The sequence below is a fragment of the Heptranchias perlo genome, chromosome 4 (assembly GCF_035084215.1).
Source record: "Heptranchias perlo isolate sHepPer1 chromosome 4, sHepPer1.hap1, whole genome shotgun sequence".
In the NCBI taxonomy this organism is placed as follows: domain Eukaryota; kingdom Metazoa; phylum Chordata; class Chondrichthyes; order Hexanchiformes; family Hexanchidae; genus Heptranchias; species Heptranchias perlo.
In genome coordinates this window covers 3,616,760-3,641,099 of record NC_090328.1, presented here as the reverse complement: position 1 = coordinate 3,641,099, position 24,340 = coordinate 3,616,760, and the positions used below count along the sequence as shown (strand labels likewise).

Below are 24,340 nucleotides of genomic sequence, written 5' to 3'. Positions count from 1 at the left end.
CACTCTTTCAGGTAGTACATTCCAGATGCAGTGCATTGGAAGTAAAGTCTTTTTTCTTCTTTCTCTGGTGGTGTCCTCAGGCTAGGGCACAATCTTTTGATGTTTCTTCCTTCAAAAGGTTGGCTGTTTTCAAGTTGGATGGTTAGCTCTATTTATGATCCATTTTTTATTTCAAAGTTCTACCAACCTACACAGTCTTATCTGTCTTAGGGAAGATGTATAGGTTTTAATTATCATAGTTTCAACAATGGGACTCAGCTCAATTCAGGGATAGAATATAAAAACAGGGAGGTATTGCTGCAGTTATATAAGGTATTGGTGAGACCGCACCTGGAATACTGCATACAGTTTTGGTGTCCATACTTAAGAAAAGACATACTTGCTCTTGAGGCGGTACAAAGAAGGTTCACTCGGCTAATCCCGGGGATGAGGGGGTGGACATATGAGGAGAGGTTGAGTAGATTGGGACTCTACTCATTGGAGTTCAGAAGAATGAGAGACGATCTTATTGAAACATATAAGATTGTGAAGGGGCTTGATCGGGTGGATGCGGTAAGGATGTTCCCAAGGATGGGTGAAACTAGAACTAGGGGGCATAATCTTAGAATAAGGGGCTGCTCTTTCAAAACTGAGATGAGGAGAAACTTCTTCACTCAGAGGGTAGTAGGTCTGTGAAATTTGCTGCCCCAGGAAGCTGTGGAAGCTACATCATTAAATAAATTTAAAACAGAAATAGACAGTTTCCTAGAAGTAAAGGGAATTAGGGGTTACGGGGAGCAGGCAGGAAATTGGACATGAAGCTGAGTACGGATCGGTCAAGGCCCTGTGGGTGGCGGAGCGGGCCCAGGGGCTGAGTGGCCGGGTCCTGCTCCTACTTCTTGTGTTCTTTAGATTTGAGGTTAGGATCAGATCAGCCATGATCTTATTGAATGGCGGAGCAGGCTCGAGAGGCCGATTGGCCTACTCCTGCTCCTATTTCTTATGTTCTTATTTGCAAGTGATCCATCCCTCTTTGTTAGTGTTAATTAGTTTTTCTTTCATGATTGTTTCTATAAAGCCTTTCTCCAACAGGGTTAAGAGTTTTATGGATTCTTGCCACTAGGGTTACCAGTTTTGTGGTTTCTTCCAGTTAATTAGCTTTAAGTAATAAAATGATATAGAAACAGGAGTAGGCATTCAGCCCCTCTAGCCTGCTTCGCCATTCAATTAGATCATGGCTGATCTATATCTCAACTCCATTTACCCGTCTTAGCTCCATATCCTTTGATAACCTTACCTAATAAAACTCTATCTAGTCTTGAAAGCTCTAATTGTCACAGCATCCACAGCCTTTTGGGGCAGAGGATTCCAGATTTCTATTACTCTTTTTGTGAAAAAGTACTTTCTGATTTTGCTCCTAAATGGCCTAGCTCTAATTTTAAGATTATGTCCCCTCATTCTTAATTCCCCACCAGAGGAAATAGTTCAAAAGCAAAACACTGCAGATGCTGCAAATCTGAAATAAAAACAGAAAATGCTGGAGAAGCTCAGCAAGTGAGGCGGCATCTGTGGAGAAAGAAACAGAGTGAATGTTTGAGGCCGAAGACCTTTCATCAGAACTGTAAGATGTCAAACAGTTAAAGTTATTTAGCAAATACAGAGCCAGAGAAAGGAGGAGGGTGGGAGGGAGGGGAGGGGAGGATAGAACAAAAGGAAGGTCTGTGATAGGGTAGAGGCCAAGAGTCATTAAATGACAAAAGGGATGATGGTGCAAGGCAAGGAAGGTGGTAATGGGACAGGTTAAGAAACTAAAGATTGGTCAGGAGTAGCTGTAAATGGCAACAGCAGAACCATTACTAGCATAGAATCATAGAAAGTTACGGCACAGAAGGAGGCCATTCAGCCCATCGTGTCCGTGCTGGCCAATAAACGGCTATCCAGCTTAATCCCACTTTCAGCACTTGGTCCATAGCCCTGTACGTTACAGCACTTCAAGTGCACATCCAAGTACTTTTTAAATGAGTTGAGGGTATCTGCCTCTACCACCCTTTCAGGCAGTGAGTTCCAGACCCCCACCACCCTTTGGGTGAAAAAAATTCTCCTCAGCTCCCGTTAAATCATTCTACTAATTACTTTATATTTATGCAACCTGGTCACTGACCGCTCTGCTAGAAACATAGAAACATAGAAAATAAGAGCAGGAGTAGGCCATTCGGTCCTTCGAGCCTGCTGCACTGTTCAATATGATCATGGCTGATCCTTTATCTCAATACCATATTCGCGCTCTCTCCCCATACTCCTTCATGCCTTTTGTGTCTAGAAATCTATCTATCTCCTTCTCAAATATATTCAGTGACTTGGCCTCCACAGCCTTCTGTGGTAGAGAATTCCACAGGTTCACCACCCTCTGAGTGAAGAAATTTCTCCTCGTTTTAGTCCTAAATGTCCTACCCCGCATCCTGAGAGTGTGACCCCTCTTTCTAAACCACCCAGCCAGGGGAAACATCCTCCCTGCATCCAGTCTGTCTAGCCCTGTCAGAATTTTATACATTTCAATGAGATTCCCTCTCATTCTTCTAAACTCTAGTGAATACAGGCTTAGTCGACCCAATCTCTCCTCATACGACAGTCCTGCCATCCCAGAAATCAGTCTGGTGAACCTTCGCTGCACTCCCTCTATGGCAAGTATATCCTTTCTTAGGTAAGGAGACCAAAACTGCACACAATACTCCAGGTGTGGTCTCACCAAGGCCCTGTATAACTGCAGTAAGACATCCTTGCTCCTGTACTCAAATCCTCTTGCAATGAAGGCCAACATACCATTTGCCTTCCTAACTGCTTGCTGCACCTGCATGTTTGTTTTCAGCACACCCAGGTCCCTTTGTACATCAACATTTCCCAGTCTATCACCATTTAAATAATACTCTGCCTTTCTGTTTTTTGTTCTGAAGGGGATAACTTCACATTTATCCACTTTATACTGCATCTGCCATGTATTTGCCCACTCACTCAACTTGTCTAAATCGCCTTGAAGCCTCTTTGCATCCTTCTCACAACTCACAATCCCACCTAGTTTTGTGTCATCAGCAAACTTGGAAATATTACATTTGGTTCCCTCATTCAAATTGTTGATATATATTGTGAATAGCTGGGGCTCAAACACTGATCCCTGCGGTATCCCACTAGTCACTGCCTGCCACCCCGAAAAAGACCCATTTATTCCTACTCTCTGTTTCCTGTCTGTGAACCAATTTTCAGTCCATGCCAGTATATTACCCCAATCCCATGTGCTTTAATTTTGCACACGAACCTCTTATGTGGGACTTTATCAAAGGCCTTCTGAAAATCCAAATGCACCACATCTACTGGTTCCCCCTTCTCTATTCTATCAGTTACATCCTCAAAAACTCCAGTAGGTTTGTCAAACACGATTTCCCTTTCATAAATCCATGTTGACTTTGTCTAATCCTGTTGATATTTTCAAAGTGTACTGTTATCACATCCTTTATATTAGACTCTAGCATTTTCCCTACCATTGATGTGAGGCTAACCGGTCTGTAGTTCCCTGTTTTCTCTCTCCCTCCTTTTTTAAAAAGTGGGGTTACATTTGCCACCCTCCAATCTGCAGGAACTGTTCCATATTTCTATTGAATTTTGGAATATGACAACCAATGCAACCACTATTTCCATGGCTACCTCGTTTAGTAATCTGGGATGCAGATTATCAGGCCCTGGAGATTTATCGGCTTTCAGTCCAATTAATTTCTCCAGCACTTTTTTTACTAATACTAATTTCCTTTAATTCCTCCTTCTCACTCGACCCTTGGTTCCCTAGCATTTCTGGGAAGATATTTGTGTCCTCTTCCGAGAAGAGAGAACCAAAGTGTTTGTTTAATTATTCTGCCATTTCCCTGTTCCCCATTATAAACTCTCCTGTTTCTGACTGCAAGGGATCTACATTTGTCTTCACTAATCTTTTTCTTTTTACACACTTGCAGATGCTTTTACAGTCCACTTTTACGTTCCTTGCAAGTTTTCTCTCGTACTCTATTTTTCCCCTCTTAATCAATCTCTTAATCAATCTCTTGATCCTTTTTTGCTGAATTCTAAACTGTTCCGAATCCTCAGGCTTACTACTTTTTTCTGGCAACTTTACATGATTCCTCCTTGGATCTAATACTATCCTTAATTTCTTTTGCTAGCCATGGTTGGGCCACTTTTCCTTTTGTGTTTCTGCGCCGGAAAGGAATGTATAACTGTTGCAATTCAGGCATTCGTTCCTTAAGGGAACCTGCTAAGGGAAATAGATCCTCTCTATCCACTCTATCTAGTCATAATTTTATATACCTCAATTAAATCTCCCCTCAGCCTCCTTTGTTCCAAAGAAAACAACCCCTGCCTATCCAATCTTTCCTCAAAGCTAAAATTCTCCAGCCTTGGCAACATCCTCATAAATCTCCTCTGTACCCTCTCTAGTGCAATCACATCTTTCCCGTAATGCAGTGCTCAAGCTGTGGCCTAACCAATGTTTTATACAGTTCTAGCATAACCTCCCTGCTCTTATATTCTTTGCCTCGGCTAATAAAGGAATGTATTCCATCTGCCTTCTTAACCACCTTATCTACCTGTCCTGCTACCTTCAGGGATCTGTGGACATGCACTCCAAGGTCCCTTTGTTCCTTTACACCTTTCAGTATCCTCCTATTTATTGTGTACTCTCTTGCCTTGTTTGTCCTCCCCAAATGCATTACCTCACACTTCTCTGGATTGAATTCCATTTGCCACTTTTCTGCCCACCTGACCAGTCCATTTATATCTTCCTGCAGTATTACGTGACTATACGTGACTCCAGACCCACAGCAATGTGGTTGATTCTTAATCGCCCACTGAACAATCTCGCTACAAAAAGTCATAATAAGAATCAAACCGGACAGACCACTAGGCACCAGACACGACAAAGGCAAACCAAGCCCAGTTGACCCTGCAAAGTCCTTCTCACTAACATCTGGGGACTTGTGCCAAAATTGGGAGAGATGTCCCACAGACTAATCAAGCAACAGCCTGACATAGCCATACTCACAGAATCATACCTTTCAGCAAACGTCCCAGACTTTTCCATTACCATCCCTGGGTATGTCCTGACCCACCAGAGGTGGCAGTACAGTGATATACAGAAAGGAGGGAGTGGCCCTGGGAATCCGACAACATTGACTCCGGACCCCATGAAATCTCATGGCATCAGTTCAAACATGGACAAGGAAACCTCCTGCTACCACCCTCCCTCAGCTGATGAATCAGTCCTCCTCCATGTTGAGAAGCACTGAGGGTAGCAAGGGCACAGAATGTACTCTGGATGGGGACTTCAATGTCCATCACCAAGAGTGACACGGCAGCACCACTACTGACCGAGTCCTGAACGACATAGCTGCGAGACTGGCCCTGCGGCAGGTCGTGAGCGAACCAACATGAGGGAAAAACCTACTTGACCTTGTCCTCACCAATCTACATGTCCATGACAGTATTGGTAGGAGTGACCACCGCACAGTCCTTGTGGGGACGAAGTCGCGTCTTCACACTGAGGACACCATCCAACGTGTTGTGTGGCACTATCAGCGTGCTAAATGGGATAGATTCAGAACAGATCCAGCAGCTCAAAACTGGGTATCCATGAGGCGCCGTGGGCCATCAGCAGCAGCAGAATTGTATTCCAGAACAATCTGTGACCTCATGGCCTGGCATATCCCTCACTCTACCTATTACCAACAAGCCAGGGGTTCAGCCCTGGTTCAATGAGGAGTGTAGAAGAGCATGCCAGGAGCAGCACCAGGCATACCTAAAAGAGAGGTGCCAACCTGATGAAGCTACAACACAGGACTACCTGCATGCTAAACAGCGGAAACAATATGCTATAGACAGAGCTAAGTGATTCCACAACCAATGGATCAGATCGAAGCTCTGCAGCCCTGCCACATACAGTCGTGAATGGTGGTGGACAATTAAACAACTAACGGGAGGAGGAGGCGGCTCCGTGAACATCCCCATCCTGAATGGTGGCAGAGTCCAGCACATGAGTGCAAAAGACAAGGCTGAAGCGTTTGCAACGATCTTCAGCCAGAAGTGCCGAATGGATGATTCATCTCGGCCTCTTCCCGATATCCCCACCATCACAGTCTTCAGCCGATTCGATTCACTCCACGTGATATCAAGAAACGGCTGAGTGCACTGGATACAGCAAAGGCTATGGGCCTCAACAACATCCTGGCTGTAGTGCTGAAGACTTGTGCTCCAGAACTAGCTGCACCTCTAGCCAAGCTGTTCCAGTACAGCTACAACACTGGCATCTACCCAACAATGTGGAAAATTGCCCAGGTATGTCCTGTCCACAAAAAGCAGGACAAATCCAATCTGGCCAATTACCATCCCATCAGTCTACGCTCAATCATCAGCAAAGTGATGGAAGGTGTCGTCGACAGTGCTATCAAGCCACACTTACTCACCAATAACCTGCTCACCGATGCTGAGGTTGGGTTCCGCCAGGACCATTCGGCTCCAGACCTCATTACAGCCTTGGTCCAAACATGGACAAAAGAGCTGAATTCCAGAGGTGAGGTGAGAGTGACTGCCTTTGATATCATGGCAGCATTTGATCGAGTATGGCACCAAGGAGCCCTAGTAAAATTGAAGTCAATGGTAATCAGGGGGGAAACTCTCCAGTGGCTGGAGTCATACCCAGCACAAAGGAAGATGGTAGTGGTTGTTGGAGGCCAATCATCTCAACCCCAGGACATTGCTGCAGGAGTTCCTCAGGGCAGTGTCCTAGGCTCAACCATCTTCAGCTGCTTCATCAATGACCTTCCCTCCATCATAAGGTCAGAAATGGGGATGTTCGCTGATGATTGCACAGTGTTCAGTTCCATTCGCAACCCTCAGATAATGAAGCAGTCCGTGCTCGCATGCACCAAGATCTGGACAATATCCAGGCTTGGGCTGATAAGTGGCGAGTAACATTTGTACCAGACAAGTGCCAGGCAATGGCCATCCCCAACAAGCGAGAGTCTAAACATCTCCCCTTGATATTCAATGGCATTACCATCACCGAATCCCCCACCATCAACATCCTGGGGGTCACCATTGACCAGAAACTTAACTGGACCAGCCACATAAATACTGTGGCTTCAAGAGCAGGTCAGAGGCTGGGTATTCTGCAGTGAGGGACTCACCTCTTGACTCTCCAAAGCCTTTCCACCATCTATAAGGCACAAGTCAGGAGTGTGATGGAATACTCTCCACTTGCCTGGATGAGTGCAGCTCCAACAACATTCAAGAAGCTCGTCACCATCCAGGACAAAGCAACCTGCTTGATTGGCACCCTATTCACCACCCTAAACATTCACTCCCTTCACCACCGGCGCACAGTGGCTGCAGTGTGTACCATCCACAGAATGCACTCGCCAAGGCTTCTTCGACAGCACCTCCCAAACCCGCGACCTCTACCACCTGGAAGAACAAGGGCAGCAGGCACATGGGAACAACACCACCTGCACATTCTCCTCCAAGTCACACACTATCTAGACTTGGAAATATATCGCCGTTCCTTCATCGTCGCTGGGCCAAAATCCTGGAACTCCCTACCTAACAGCACTGTGGGAGAACCTTCACCACATGGACTGCAGCGATTCAATAAGGCAGCTCACCACCTCCTTCTCAAGGGCAATTAGGGATGGACAATAAATGCTGGCCGTGCCACCGACGCCCACATCCCATGAACGAATTTAAAAAAACCTCTGCATCGTCCCCCTCTTTTGTGAAGACAGACGCAAAGTATTCATTAAGAACCATATCCACATCTTCCTCCTCCTCACATAGGTTACTTTTTTGGTCTCTAATAGGCCCTACTCTTTTCTTGGTTATCCTCTTGCTCTTTGTGTATTTATAGAACATTTTTTGGTTTTCCTTAATTTTGCTTGCCAATATTTTTTCATGCCCTCTCTTGGCTTTCCTAATTTCCTTTTTAATTTCACTCCTGCACTTTCTATACTTCTCTTTCTGCAGTGTTGAGCTCTTGGTGTCTGACATAAGCTTCCCTCTTTTGCCTTATGCTACCCTGTATGCCCCTTTTTATCCAGCACTTGCTGCCTCAAAAAAATGGGAGCAGTGGTTATGATCTGAAGTTATTGAAATCAATGTTGAGTCCGGAAGATTGTAAAGTGCCAAAACGAAAGATGAGGTGCTGTTCCTCGAGGTTATGTTGAGCTTCAATGGAACAATGTAAGAGGCTGAGGACAGAGAGCGAATGGGAAGGGGAATTAAAATGACAAACGACCGGCAGGTCAGGGTCACGCTTGCGGACAGAGCGGAGGTGTTTTTTTTTTATTCGTTCATGGGATGTGGGCATCACTGGCGAGGCCAGCATTTATTGCCCATCCCTAATTGCCCTTGAGAAGGTGGTGGTGAGCCGCCTTCTTGAGCTGCTGCAGTCCGTGTGGTGAAGGTTCTCCCACAGTGCTGTTGGGAAGGGAGTTCCAGGATTTTGACCCAGCGACGATGAAGGAACGGCGATATATTTCCAAGTCGTGCTGGTGTGTGACTTGGAGGGGAACGTGCAGGTGGTGTTGTTCCCATGTGCCTGCTGCTCTTGTCCTTCTAGGTGGTAGAGGTCACGGGTTTGAGAGGTGCTGTCGAAGAATCCTTGGCAATTTGCTGCAGTGCATCCTGTGGATAGTACACACTGCAGCCACAGTGCGTCGGTGGTGAAGGGAGTGAATGTTTAGGGTGGTGGATGGGGTGCCACTCAAGCGCGTTGCTTTGTCCTGGATGGTGTCGAGCTTCTTGAGTGTTATTGGAGCTGCACTCATCCAGGCAAGTGGAGAGTATTCCATCACGCTCCTGACTTGTGCCTTGTAGATGGTGGAAAGGCTTTGGAGAGTCAAGAGGTGAGTCTCTCACCGCAGAATACCCAGCCTCTGACCTGATCTTGTAGCCACAGTATTTATATGGTTGGTCCAGTTCAGTTTCTGGTCAATGGTGACCCCCAGGATGTTGATGGTGGGGGAATCGGTGATGGTAATGCCGTTGAATGTCAAGGGGAGGCAGTTAGACTCTCTCTTGTTGGAGATGGTCATTGCCTGGCACTTGTCCGGCGCGAATGTTACTTGCCACTTATCAGTCCAAGCCTGGATGTTGTCCAGGTCTTGCTGCATGCAGGCTCGGACTGCTTCATTATCTGAATGGTTGCGAATAGAACTGAACACTGTGCAATCATCAGCGAACATCCCCATTTCTGACCTTATGATGGAGGGAAGATCATTGATGAAGCAGCTGAAGATGGTTAAGCCTAGGACACTGCCCTGAGGAACTCCTGCAGCAATGTCCTGGGGCTGAGATGATTGGCCTCCAACAACCACTACCATCTTCCTTTGTGCTAGGTGTGACTCCAGCCACTGGAGAGTTTTCCCCCTGATTCCCATTGACTTCAATTTTATTAGGGCTCCTTGGTGCCACACTCGGTCAAATGCTGCCTTGATGTTCCGCAAAGGTCTCCCCAGTGTAGAGGAGATCGCATTGTGAGCAGCAAATACAATATACTAAGTTGAAAGAAGTACACGTAAACCGCTGTTTCACCTGGAAGGAATGGGAAGGGAGGAGGTGTAGGGGCAGGTGTTGCCTCTCCTGTGCTCACACGGGAAGGCGCCGTGGGGAAGACAGCGGGTGTTAGGGGTGATAGAAGAGTGGACTAGGGTGTCGAGGAGGGAACGGTCCCTTTGGAATACTGAAAGGGGAGGGACGGGGAAGATGTGTTTTGTGGTGGGATCGCGCTGGAGGTGGTGTAAATGGTGGAGGATGATACATTGCATGTGGAGGCTGGTGGAGTGGAAGGTGAGGACAAGGGGACAATATCATGGTTCTAGGAGGGAAGGGAAGGGGTGAGGACAGTTGTGGGAAATAGGACGGACACAGCTGAGGGCCCTGTCAACTACAGTAGAATCCTCAGTTGAGGAAAAAGGAAGACATATCGGAATGTGGAAGGTGGCATCATCAGAACAGATGCGACGGAGACGGAGAAACGAGGAAATAGTTTCCTGTATCTACCCTATCGAATCCTTTTAACATTTTGAACACCTCAATCAGATCACCCCTCAATCTTCTATACTCAAGGGACTACAAGTCAAGTTTATGCAACCTGTCCTCATAATTTAATCCTCTAAACCCCAGTATCATTGTGGTAAATCTGCACTGCACCCCCTCCAAGGCCAATATATCTTTCCTGAAATGCAGTGCCCAAAACTGAATGCAGTACTCCAGATGAGGTCTGACCAAGGTTCTATTCAACTGAAGCGTCACTTCCTCCCCATTGTAATCCAGCTCCCTTGAGATAAAGGCCAACATTCCATTAGCCTTTTTGAATGCTTTTTTACCATCTACCAGCTTTAAATTCTTTATATACTTGGACTCCTAAATCTCTTTGCTCTTCTACAGTTCCTAGTTTCTCACTATTTAGAAAATACTCTGATTTATCTCCTAGGTCCAAAGTGGATGACCTCACGCTTGCCCACATTAAACACCATCTGCCATAGTTTTGCCCACTCACTTAATCTGTCTATGTCCCTTTGCATCTTCCTGCTCCCATCTGTTCCTCCTCATTTAGAGTAATCAGCGAACTTGAATATACAACTCTATTCCTTCAGCCAAGTCATTAATAAATATGATGAAAATTTGAGGCCCCAGAACAGATCCCTGGGAAACATCACTTATCACATCCTGCCAATCTGAGTACCTATCCTTTATCCTCACTCCCTGTCTCCTACCTCCCAACCAATTTCCAAACCAAGTCAAAAGGATAGTTCTAATTCCCTGCACTCTCATTTTTGCCAATAATCTTTTGTGTGGCATCTTATCGAATGCCTTCTGGAAGTCCATATAGATAATATCCATAGACACGCCCTTGTCTACTTTATTGGTGACCTTCTCAAAAAATTCAACTGGATTAATCAGACATGACTTACCTTTAACAAAGCCATGCTGGCTCATTATATGATCAGCTCATATTTGCACAAGTCCTCCGTCACTATCCTTAATAATAGATTCTAGTAGCTTCCCCGCAACTGACATTCAGATAATACAAAATATAACTGCATAAAGTGATAAAAAAACATGATGCAGAATACAATTATATATCAGAACAATCTGCTGCCTGCCCAACCTGAGTGCCTTTGGTCTGTGTGCTCAGTTAACCACCCACCTGCCCACAGTACTTTTTGGCCCACATGCTCAGCCATTTTGCCTGAACGTTTGATGGTCCAGACCAAGTGCTCCCCAGACTACTTCCTTGGGGGCCCCCAGTGCTTCTTGGCCAGCTAGCACACCCACACCCACTCCTCATGTCCTTCCCACCCTGCCTTGTAGCCCATCCACCCCAACTGCTTTCCACTTCATAGCCCAACTATCTTGAGTGCTTCCTGGCCCATCTGCTCATTCACCTCTCTTAAGTACTTGCCTATCTTCGTGGCCTGAGTGTTTCCCAGCCCACCTGTTCATTCACTTTTCTGCCCAGTTAAACTATTTCTAGCCCACATATTCAGTTACCTGTGCATCCCAAGTGCTTCCCATTTTACTTGTTTGCCTCAGGGCTTCCTGGCCAGCTGAGAGCAAGACATGAATGGAGGAGAGTGAAAAGTAATGTTGCATTCTCAGGAAATTAAGGAAGCATGGAGTGAGTAAAGGTCATTCAATCCAGGAAACCCATTCATTCCACAGATCACATACAATCTATCCTATCAGCTTGTCATAGAGCATTCTTGCCTCTTAGTCAGAAGATTGTGTGTTCAAGCCCGACTTCAGGACTTGAAAAAATAATTAAGGCTGACAATTCAGTGCAGTGCTAAGGGTGCTGCGTTGTTGGAGAGATGTTATACTGAGGCCTTTTCTATCTGCTCAGGGGATGTTAAAGATCCCATGGCACTATTTGAAGAAAAACCACGAGTTCTCCCAGTGTCCTAGCCAACATTCCTCTCTCAACCAACATTACCAAAACAAATTTATTGGTCATTCATTTCATTGCTGTTTATTGGATCGTGAATTGAGAAAAATGGCTGAGGTGTTTGCTTACATAACAACAGTCATAGAATCATACAGCACAGAAAGAGGCCTTTAGACGCATCGTGTCTGTGTCAGTTCTTTGAAAGAGCTATCCAATTAGTCCTACTCCCCTGCTCTTTCCCCATAGCCCTGCAAATGTTTCTTTTTTAAGTATATATCCACTTACCTTTTGAAAGTTATTACTGAATCTGTTTCTACTACCCTTTTAGGCAATGCATTCCAGATCATAACAACTCGCTGCGGAAAAAAAAATTCTCATCTGCCCCCGGCCTTTTTGCCAATTGTCTTAAATCTGTGTCCCTAAGATTCACAAATTAGTGTTGTTTGTATATGTTCAACTCTGTGATCTTCTGATCTACTAAATAGCCAGCATTTGTAGTTTCTGTTCTAACAGCAGTGCACAGTGCAGCCACCAAATGCTCATACAATGGGGGTGATTTTAAACCCCAAGAACGGGTGGGTTGGGGGTGGATGGGAGTTGAAAATAGTTGTTTTTTGGGTTGCGACTGCAACCTGGCTTTATTTCCAGGTTTAACATCGGCGCGTAAAAACACCTTTGACCACAAGGCGATCAGCAAGTGGTCCGCACGTAACGTCCTCGAGACCCTGCGGGAAAAGGAGATGGTGGATCCTGTCGGTTGGTTCCCCGAGCAGACTGTCAATGTCATTTGGCAGAACGCCTCATCGCCAGAGCTCTCAAACAAGCACCAAGACCTAGCTTGGCTGGTGGTGAGAAGGGCCCTTCCCGTCAGATCCTTCATGCACTCCCGGACTCTCAGCGCCACCGCGCGCTGTCCCAGAGGAGGCTGCGGTGGAGACGAGACCGTCACCCATCTCCTTATGGAATGTGCCTTTGCAAAGAAGGTCTGGAGAGAGATGCAGTGGTATCTGTCCAGGTTCGTCCCGAGCAGTTCCGTAACACAGGATTCTGTGCTCTACGGGCTGTTCCCGGGGACGCACACTGAGACGGACATCGGCTGCTGCTGGAAGACCATCAACTCGGTGAAAGACGCCCTTTGGTCTGCCCGAAACTTGCTGGTCTTCCAGCACAAGGAGCTGTCCTCGACCGAGTGTTGCAGACTGGCACATTCCAAGGTCCAGGACTACGTGCTGAGGGACGCACTGAGGATGGGTGCGGCCGCTGCAAAGGCTCTGTGGGGAAAGGCAACCGTTTAGAGCCTTCCCGCCATTGTAAACCGAGGGGCTGCAATCAGGGAAAAACCCCCTCGGGCATAAAGTAAAATTCAAATTGCTGTAATGTACCTGTAATGAATCTGAAATGAATCTGTAAGCAATAATCTGTGTTGAGTCTGATGCAATGAGACACCATAGAGTGTCATGAACTGTAATTATGTCCAATGTGTTCATTGTACTGTACTTGACGTAACCTGCAAATTGTATAATCTGTATTGTGTACGTTTGGAAAGTGATATGACAACTGTATTGTATGTACTGCTGCAAATTTTATGAATAAAGTATATTTTTTGAAAAAAAAACATCGGCGCGTAAAAGTACAAGCTTCCCACTGGGAATGCAAAGTCTGAAAATTTTGCGTTTGCGACCCAAAAAAACTATTTTCAACTCCCACCCGCCCCCAACCCACCCGTTCTTGGGGTTTAAAATCACCCCCAATGTCTTTGTTACATAAGGATGCTTACACAAAAAGGGATGATGCCTTTTCTATGACTGTGTTTTGTCGGCAAACACCACAGCTATTTTTCTCAAAGCACGATCCCATTAACAGCAATGAAATGGATGATCAATAAATTTATTTTGGTGATGTTGGTTGAGTTGCAGCGTGATGTAGACACTGCAGTACAAAGTAATTCATTATATATGAAGTGCTTTGGGACATCCTGAGAGATGAGATAAGGTGCTTTATTAATGCAGGTTTTTTTCTTTCTTTACTCTGCCATTTAATCTTGGGTATAAAATATTCTTTGATCCCCAAAGATAATCAACCAAAAGTGCAAAATATTCATCCATCCATCCTCACATCTCCCTCCTCCTGCATCACCCCTTTTGGTGTAAACATCCTTATGTAACAGAGAATACTTCCCCGGTAAAGGCTGATGACATAATCAACAGAACTAGGTAGGAAACTAAAGCACCCTAAGCTAAGGATGTATCTTAATTCATGGTGGGCATTGTATGGTCAGGCATGGGGGCCTGAGGCCTACCATGCACCCGACATGTGCACTGACCCCAAAATGCTGCTGACACTCAGAGGCCCACATCAAATATTTGTCATTTTGATCCAGCGTTTGCATCTCCTTGCTTTAGGGCCGAATACCTGTAAAGGGATCCATCATATTTGGGGCAGAAAAATGCCAGCACCTTACGGTGTGGGTAGGCAGCAGTTGTTTTGCCACCCAATGTTCTGGCCCAACCCCCATGATGCTCCCATGTCATGTTATGCCCCAGTTGCACCCAAAAATAGTCAAGTGAGTTGATCTCACATTGTGGTGCCAGGTCAGCTCAGTTGGGTGCAGGGTCGACCAATGCATGATGAGCGGTGGTCTTTGGTGCTGCTATACCGGATTGCATTATCAGCAGCTCTTCCAAAGAACGACATCCTGAAAGATTCATCTTTAAACGGTTCTTTTAAAAAATATCAGCGAGATAGGAAAAAAGATAATAGTGAAATACTTTATAACTGGATTTTATAATGGGGTCCTGGTGGTGAGACCCCATCTTTAAAGGGATCCTGAAGGAGAAACAACTTCTTTAAAAAGAATCCTGATGTTGAGACTCTCTCTTTAAGAAATGTTTTGATTGTGAGACTCCCAGTTTAAAGAAGCCATGAAAAATGCTAAAAAGTAAAACACCAACGACAATTATATAATGCCTCTAACGTGGTAAAATGTCCAAAGGCGTTTCACAGGCGTGTTAGCAAACAAAATTTGACACCGAATCACATAAGGAGCTATTAGGACAGGTAACCAAAAGCTTGGTCAAAGGAGTAGGTTTTAAGGAGCGTCTTAAAGGAGGAGAGGTAGAGAGGTGGAGAGTTTAGGGAGGGAATTCCAGAGCTTAGGGCCTAGGCAGCTGAAGGCACAGCCGCCAATGGTGGAGCAATTAAAATTGGGGATGCACAAGAGGCCAGAATTGAAAAAGTGCAGAGGTCACGGAGAGAAATATATATATAAATAGTTCAGCAATGAGTTGCCTAGATGACAGTACTTAACAGCTTTTTGTTTATTTAGACATTACTTTGAATTAAGAAACTCTGGTTCTGTACCTTTACATAAACTGTATAATAATCATTAGAAATGTACACACGTGACAGATCTCAAATAACACACATTTCTAAACCTACAAAACGACATTCACTCTTCAAGGAGTTACAACTGGATCAATTAACTTCGACTCTTGGTCTTTGACTCTTGTCCCTCACGGTCGCCTTTGGGCCTCTACCATTGGTCCCACTGCCCTTGTGCGCGAGAAGGGGGAAAATCAGCCAGGGTTCCTGTTCCTAGTCTCTATCCGGGGATTGCTGCTGGAAAGTATGGATGCTGGATGAGAACACGATCAGATTTATCCGTGATGATGGCCACCGCAGTTAAATAGCTTGCTGACACTCACTGTCTGGGCTCACATATGACTTAGGTGAGGTAACGGAGGGCGACCGGCACCCTTGGAACAGTACTTCATCGTAAGTCAGCACTGTCAGGAGAAGAGAACATTGGAAGGGGAGGGGACATGGAGTGTGCGTCTGAACAAAATAAAATATGGTGGGCAAGTTCCATTATGAGGGGGAAGGGGAGACTATTATGGAGAAATACTAAGAAATGAGCCATCAAATGATGGATTTCCCTTTATTTTGGACTGATATTTTCTGTGATAGCCCAGATTCAGTTGACCCACAATTTCACAGCCTTACAAATTAGAGTAACAGATTAGAAATCCAGGTGTAATTCCTAAAACAAAGCCTTTCAGTAAGTGAAACACATGAACGCACCTACAGTGGGGTACATTTATGGTTTTATAGATGCAGGACATTTTCCTTCAGTGATTTCCTACAATTCCTATACACTTACGTGGGGAGGGGGGAACAGTAGGAGAATTTATACCTACTGTATACAGTACATTGTATTACTAAAACAAATGAAAGATGCTGCTTAAGGTAATGGGTGGTGCACACACCACACTGTCCCACAGAGTCTAGTTATTGGTCAGGCTGTCTAGTAGAAAGCTAAGTTTGGACCTGACAATAAATGTAAACTTTTCAAGAACATGAAGAGAAATTCAGAGAAAAATGTGCTCTTTGTGGACATTAACTTCTCTGCACAAGTGTGGCATGAAAGTCAAAATGGCTTGAATTTGCAGTCCTGTGGCAGGTTATGTAGGGAGAGCATGGTGTCTTGTTGTGATGTCCTCAGTGATCTGATCAGCATGCAAGGGGTACTATTTAAGTAGTTCAGCACGATCCAACCCTCAGTGCTAGTTTCATTCTCACATCAGGGGGGTGAGGGGTGGATTTGATTGATTGATGAAGCCCCATCACCGTCCATGTTTTGGACTAAGCAAAAGGTGCATTCAACACACGCACACAGTGAATGCCTGATTCCAATCCTATCATCCGGGGTGGAGGAGAGTACTGTGCCAAACATTCCACATAGATTGGATTGGAAGGTAAAAGTTGAGGTTGGCCCATCACACAGCTCATAGACTAGTGGCCAGTTCCTGTGGTATTGGCAAAGACCTAGGAGCAGGTTGTCCTCTGGTACAAAGCAGCAAGAAACTCAAAAAGTAAAATTGGTGGAAATATAAAACAACTTACCAAAAGGTTGTTTAATAGCTGCAACATCTTTGACAGCTCAGGACAAATGAAATAACTTATGCTGTACAATATTAGCAGATGCCAAGCAAGTAATGATATGTTAAACCCAGCCAATTTTGATGGATAATTAGATGGCCATTTACAAAACCAAGTTTAAATGTACATTGAGTACCTGGGCTACACATTCAAAGCAAAAAGTTACCTTATTGCACACCTAAACAGACATTCAACCTTATTCAAAGGAATACTCCAGAACAAGGTCGTACAACAGCCTTATCCTTGAGTATTGTATGCAAAAGAATTAACTCATGTCTAACTAAAAAAAAAATTGGATTTGAAAATCTTACCGTGCAACAGCTGGCCTCTGAATCGTGAACACCACCTTTGCTGCACTTTCGAGGCTGGGACTCTGCAACAGGACATTTATTTTCAAAAGCCCTGGCTCACAGCACCAGTCAACTTCACACCATTGTAAGCAGTAAGAGTGGAGAAATGTCATAGTTTACAGTTTTCAATTGTTTATACATAAACAGAAGAAGCCTTCTATTGAATGTTCTGAACAGTGTACTGGTTTGGGGTGGAGCAAGCCAGTTTGTCACATTACACCTGGCAGCTCAATTCCTTCCCCTTACTGGAGCACATTCTGGAACCTTCCAGAGAATTTGGGCTGATCGGGAAAAAGTTATTTATTTTAGGACCCCTTTTTACTTGTTAATACTCAAAACTGAAAATTAGTTGTGAAACTATTGTAGGAACATAGGAACAGGAGGAGGCCATTCAGTCCCTCGAGCCTCTTCCCCCATTCAATTAGATCATGACTGATCTGTATCTTAACTCCATTTATTCGCCTTGGTTCCATAACCCTTAATACCCTTACCTAACTAAAATCTACCTCAGTTTTTAAAATTTTCAATTGACCTCCAGCATCAATAGCTTTTTAGGGAGAGAGTTCCAGATTTCCACCACCCTTTGTGTGAAGAAGCGCTTTCTGACATCACCCCTGAATGGCCTAGCTCTAATTTTAAGGTTATGCCAGTGTAGACTATGGTTATAGTGAAAATCAGTGCAAACTTCTACAGGATTTGATTGTCAAGCACATTCAAGTTTTTAAGAAAACAAATCAGGCAGGGAGGCAGGCAAAGATTCCCCATTCCATTTTATTTGGGTGTTTTCTCTCTGCATTTTTAAGGCTGCTTTGTACCACATAGGATTCCCCAACTGAGGCAGGTAAGCAATCTGCTCCCAGTCTTCTGCTATTGTGTAACTGATGCTCGAACAGTTTTTTTCCCTTCCTCTGTTTAGCACCTCTTTCAGACAGTCCAAGCATGAATAAGTTTGTGTTTAATTCAAGGAGTCTGCAAAGACTCCCTAGTCAAAAATGCACAGTATTGTGTCTGGTAATGGGAATGACTTGTGTTTTGTTATTAGAGTATGAGGAACGGATGACTTATTGAGAGTAAATGTAAAAATTGAATTTGGTAAACCAAAGTCATTAACATTCTCCTGGCTTGTAGGAGAGATTTTGAAATTTTATGTAGTTTTCCCAACTCCACAGAGACCTGCCATTTTGAATCCCTAAACTTGCCATGCCGATGCTCAGGTAATGTCAGCGATGGGCTCTGTCAATGAGTTTTTTCATTAGGTCCAGCACTGCAGTATTGACCAAGTACTGCTGTGTACATCCAAAGTACCTCTCCCTTCTCCCATACCCTCTTCTTAAAGCTTTGCACTTTGGTTTACTGACATCCCTACCAGATTTAACTGTCAATGAAAAGCAGGTCCATTATTCCTACTCAACATTCACAATGGTGTACTTCTTTCAACATTATTTCACGTTCAAACCTTCATCCTGTGAATAATCTTCAGCAGAACCATAATTCTACTTCAGTCAGCAACCTCCAGCAAGAGGTGAGATGAGCCAGCACTGCATCACATTCTGGGGAAATACCATAAAAGGGACAATCTCCCCTTAAAAATACTTGTAACATCAGTGTGTGCCAGTGCTGGCATAACTCCAGCAGCTGTGTGGAGGGCAATACCTCCAAAGAATGAAGAGTACCCTACAAGGTAGGCAATCTTTCTTTAATCACACAGAAACCAGAGTAATCACTGTCCATAACCAAGTGACTATTCACAAAGGGAGAAAGGGTTTAGTTGCAAACAGAATTCATTAGGACATGAGGAGAAAGACATTTAACTCAATACCTACAAAAGTAGGATGTATATCACTGTATGCGTTTGTACATTTTACTCAGTGTAACTGAACAACTGTTAAACAGCAGTACTGCAGCCTGTCAAATAATGTGTACCAAACATTCTCAGGAAGAAAAACAAAAAAAAACTGTTCTATGTCCAAAGGTGTTCAACATTATTGGATTAGTTCAAACTCTCACATTTTTATAAATAATTCTTATTCTCAAAGGAGATCCACGATTCACAATGGTTGAGAAAAAATATGTCCCAAATATCGATCATGCTGTGTAATGCGACTTGGTCATTTTTTGTTTTGTAGAGTCTCCCCTGTGGCGATACATCGCGTTCAGCCCACAGTTAGTCTTTGAGAAGGAACATGTTGATAGCTGAAGAATCGGCAGGTTTCTTTTCTTTGCAAAGTGAAAGTTCTGGATTGTTAAACAGCGGAGGTGGAAGGAGGTGTGAGCGAGCTGGGCTCTAGCAGCTCTTTCCAATTCCCTTGAGTTATGGTCAGTCATTATCGTAGATACATTCTAAAATAAGATCAAAAATGACACATAAAGGCAAAAGAGAACTCTAGATGCTGCAAATCTGAAATAAAGCAGAAAATGCTGGAAAAACAGTAAGTGGAGAGGCTGCCTAACATGATACTAGAAATGAGAGGCTTTTAGTTATGAGAAGAGACTAGAGAACCTAAGGCTCTTTTCAGTAGAACAAAGAAGGTTTAAAGGAAATCTGATAGTGGTGTTCAAAATTATGAGGGGTTTTAATAAGGTAATTCGGAAAAAACTACTTCCATTAGTTGGTGAGTTGGAAACTAGAGGGCATAAATTTAAGATTAACCGTGCTGTTCACATCCAGTCTTGGATGAGCTGCAATTACCTGCAGCTAAACAGTGGGAAGGCCGATGTCATCGTCTTCTCCCTCCCCAGCCACTGTCTCAGGTTGAACCAGACTGTTCACAACCCCAGCATCCTGGTCAATCCCAAACTGAACCCATATCATCTTTATCTCTAAGTGGTCTCACACCTTCTTTGACAATCCTTTTAATTCTTATATGTGTTTGTCTTTGTGTTTAAATATCTCCATGGCTTCACCTCTCCCTATTCACATCCTTATGTTTAAACACCCCCGCCATGGTCTTGTTTCTTCTTACCCTGTAACCTTCTTCAGCGCTACAACATCCCTGAACTCTATAACTCTGACTCCCTCATCTTGTGCATTGCCCCACCCCTCCTTTCACCCCACTATTGTCAGCTGTGCCTTTAACCTCTTAGGGAATTCCAGAATTTCCTATCTAAACCTCTCTGCCTCTCCACTTCTGTCCCCTCCTTTAAATCCACCTCTTTGACCAAGCTTTTGGTCACCCTCCTAATATCTCCTTCTTTGGCTCGGCATCCATTTTTGTTCTAATGCATGTGTGAAGCATTTTGTGACTTTTTTTTGTTTAAAAGGTGCTACATGTTGTTATTATAATAAAAGTCCTTGCTGTTTCTTTCCATTTTGACTCAGTCCTCTTTAATAGCCCTTCTTAGTCTTCCTAATCTCCTTTTTGCTACTCATAGTTTTAGTCTGCCTTTGTCATATGTCTCTTTTGCTCTAATCTCTCCATCCATGGACTACCTGCCTTCAGACACCCCTTTTACTCTCAGTAAGAATATCCTTAACCTGTATGTTATCCATTTAACATTTCAATATCTTTCAATTCTGATCTGCAATTTTTTGCAACCTCTTCCTTCCCATTTAAATTAGTTATTTTCCAATCCAACACCTTGGGCCCGATATTAGGAGGGAGGCGGGTTGGCAGCGGGGGGTCGACTGGGAGCATGGGTAACCCGCCCAGTAAAATCGGTGGGTTCCCCACACGATCGCAAGTAAATTGAAGCCACTTACCTTGGTTTCTGGGTTTCGCGCTGGAAAGCTGTGCAGCGGGCGGACTGCGCACCTGCATCATAGGCTGTCAGCTGGAGGAGCCCTATTTAAAGGGGCAGTCCTCCACTGACTGATGCTGCAGAAAGGAGCCAAAATTACAGCATGGAGCAGCCCAGGGGGAAGGCTGCTCCCAGGTTTAATGATGCCTCATTCCAGGTCCTACTGGATGGGGTGGTGGGGAGGAGGGGTGGGGGGGGGAGAAGGAGGAGGGGGTAGACAGAGATCTTCTCCCCGGCGGACGGGAGGAAGTGGCCTGCCTCTGCCACCACGAAGGCCTGGCTCGAGGTGGCAGAGGAGGTCACCAGCACCACCAACATATCACACACCTGCATACAGTGCAGGAGGTGCTTCAATGACCTAAGTAGGTCAGCCGAAGTGAGTACTCATACTCATTCCCCTACACTCCCTCTGCCACATCACCGCCCCCACTCCACATCTCCTTCTGCACTGCCAACACTACTCTATCACATCACTCCTCACACCCACTCAAAACTCATCCTCATCTTACCTGCATTTACTCACCTCGCCAGTACTCATCCTGCCGCTACCACTCAACCCAATCCTCATACAATCTCATGGCTCTATCTCATACTCACCCTCTCATGCATCTCTTTCACGGTCAGCCTCACCCAACCTGCCACTACCTGTGCTGCAGCTACACGGCATGCATCATGTATGTGTAGTAGGAAGCGTAAGGCAAACGTGTCATGAGCATGAAGGGGATTTACAAGAGTGTTTGAGTGTTTGTCATGGTTTTTACTTATTTTTGATTTCTGATCAACTCATATTACATATTATATTGTCACCACCAGTGCCACGTCCTAACCATTCTTGACTGGCTTGTGCAATAATGGCCTTTCCTGAGGGTCACCATGAAGACCCACACCTGATGCCACCCATTGTGTCACTGCAGAGTGGGTGCAGGTGTATTTGCAGGGCTCTTTTGTGCAGACGACTGAGAGACGCTGGCGATGTCCCCGGTGGACCCTGGAAGGATCCGTAAGAGAAGTTGTTGAGGGCAGTGGTGACTTTGACAGCGACAGGTAAGAAGATGGTGCTCGGGCCAGCCGGGAGCAGCTTAGCATGAAGGAGGCTGCAGATGTCCACGACTACATGTCGAGTGACTCTGAGCATCCGTGTACACTGCTCCTCAGAGAGGTCCAGGAAGCTGAGCCTCGGTCTGTAGACCCTGTGGCGAGGGTGATGGCTTCTGTGACGCAACTCTCTCTGCGGTTGCAGGTGGATGTGTCACAGCACTGTGTTGTGGAACTCCACGTGTCAGAGGTGGACGGCGTGGCCGGCGAGGCTGGTGATGATGTTCGTCCTCCGAGGAGGTCATGACTGCAGCTATGGCAGCCCCCATCTGGAAGATGTACGTTTGAGGGGGTCCGCAAGGTATATGAATGTGTCTGCACACCGGGGTTGAGGTTGCAAGTTGGTGAATTTTTGTGTTAGGAGGAGGGTGGTGCAGGCCAAACTTTGTCCAAAGTGACAGAGTGGCCTCCTGCAATGAGTGAGGGTCTCCCTCCCACACCTGTCAAATGGACCTTTGCAGCTCCCACAGGCTGGTGGCTGCAACACGTCTATTTCAATTGGGAGTGTTTCCCCCAGTAGGGGAAACACTTTCAGTTTGGATAAAAATTCCACCCCTCCTAAAATATCCTCCCAATCAGGTCTGCTAACGACCTGAAGTATCAAAATAATTGGTTTTAATTGGGATCCCGCCGGCTTTAATTGCCAGTGGGAGCCCCGCATGCGGGGCTGCGCACGCATCTAAGCGCGTCATTGGGGAACCCGGAAGTGGGTGGGTTGGAGCCGGGTTCCGGACCCACCCCAGGAATCCCCAGGGGGATAGAATATAAAAACAGGGAGGTATTGCTGCAGTTATATAAGGTATTGGTGAGACCGCACCTGGAATACTGCATACAGTTTTGGTCTCCATACTTAAGAAGACATACTTGCTCTCGAGGCAGTACAAAGAAGGTTCACTCGGTTAATCCCGGGGATGAGGGGGCGGACATATGAGGAGAGGTTGAGTAGATTGGGACTCTACTCATTGAAGTTCAGAAGAATGAGAGGCGATCTTATTGAAACATATAAGATTGTGAAGGGGCTTGATCGGGTGGATGCGGTAAGGATGTTCCCGAGGATGGATGAAACTAGAACTAGGGGGCATAATCTTAGAATAAGGGGCTGCTCTTTCAAAACTGAGATGAGGAGAAACTTCTTCACTCAGAGGGTAGTAGGTCTGTGGAATTTGCTGCCCCAGGCAGCTGTGGAAGCTACATCATTAAATAAATTTAAAACAGAAATAGACAGTTTCCTAGAAGTAAAGGGAATTAGGGGTTACGGGGAGCGGGCAGGAAATTGGACATGATTTTAGATTTGAGGTTAGGACCAGATCAGCCATGATCTTATTGAATGGCGGAGCAGGCTCGAAGGGCCGATTGGCCTACTCCTGCTCCTATTTCTTATGTTCTTATGTTCTTATGAATCCTGAATTTTCGGAGCCCCCCGCCACGAACGCACCCGCTCGACCATCCTAAAATTGACCCCCTTGACTTTTGACTCTATCTATTTTCAACATGAACTTTATTAGAGTATGGTCATTATTTCTCAAGTGCTCTACCTTACGGTCAGTTGTTTGTGCTGCTTTGTTGGGCAGGAACAGATCAGAGTCACTGAATAAGGAGCAGAATCACGAGTTGAATTTTTAACCCCTTATCCCAGGGCTGCTCTAATTGAGATTGCCTGACTCAGCAAACTATGGATTGAACCTGGGACCTTCCTGGTCTGAAAAGATTTGCATCACGTATCACACAGTACATTTAACAGCCCAGGTACAGTGGAGCCAAATACAGTTTTTGGATCATGAATTTAAGTAATCTCTGCTCACAACTGAAAAAACTCAAGAGCATTTCCTTTTTTGGTGTTGTATATTAAGGAAGCATTTGTAGGCCTGGAAATTATGTTGTGGGATGTCAGTGTATGAATGATTGATGCATTCATATGAAGTGCCTTGTTTCGCTGGGTTAATGATTCTGTTAAAACAGAGGACTGAGGAATTCCACGAGAATGCAATGAGCATTCATATGCTAATATCACATAGTATAATTTCAAAATCTTTGCTTCCACTGTAACTGTTTTAATATGTGTGTTTCTTCTTCCTCCCACATTTTTAAAAGGAATGAAGCATTACACGGCACCAGTCCTGGCGCAGAGCCTCATTAGTGGTGAGTGTGGGTGGGAGAATCGAGACTGTAATGCTCTAGCCCAATCTTCAACCCGCGTTGGTGCCTAGCACAATTCCGCACTGTGAGCATGGTCTTGCAATACTACAGATATTTACATAGGCTA

The 24,340-nt window shown here is 45.0% G+C and overlaps 2 protein-coding genes across 5 annotated transcripts in view; both read right to left on the bottom strand.

Moving 5' to 3' along the window:
* Window positions 1–17,911, bottom strand: part of rictora (RPTOR independent companion of MTOR, complex 2 a) — a 302,106-nt gene extending 284,195 nt beyond the window's left edge. For both annotated transcript variants that reach the window (XM_067982377.1, XM_067982379.1), the window contains exon 1: window positions 17,206–17,911. In XM_067982377.1, the coding sequence (XP_067838478.1) occupies window positions 17,206–17,281 (76 nt within the window). In that variant the 5' untranslated portion in view covers window positions 17,282–17,911. The remainder of the gene's footprint in view (window positions 1–17,205) is intronic.
* An 86-nt stretch (window positions 17,912–17,997) lies between these two features.
* The window catches only part of LOC137320692 (FYN-binding protein 1), a 210,890-nt gene continuing 204,547 nt past the window's right edge, over window positions 17,998–24,340 (bottom strand). For all 3 annotated transcript variants that reach the window (XM_067982380.1, XM_067982382.1, XM_067982381.1), the window contains one exon: window positions 17,998–19,584. In XM_067982380.1, coding sequence (XP_067838481.1) covers window positions 19,562–19,584 — 23 coding nt within the window. In that variant the 3' untranslated portion in view covers window positions 17,998–19,561. The remainder of the gene's footprint in view (window positions 19,585–24,340) is intronic.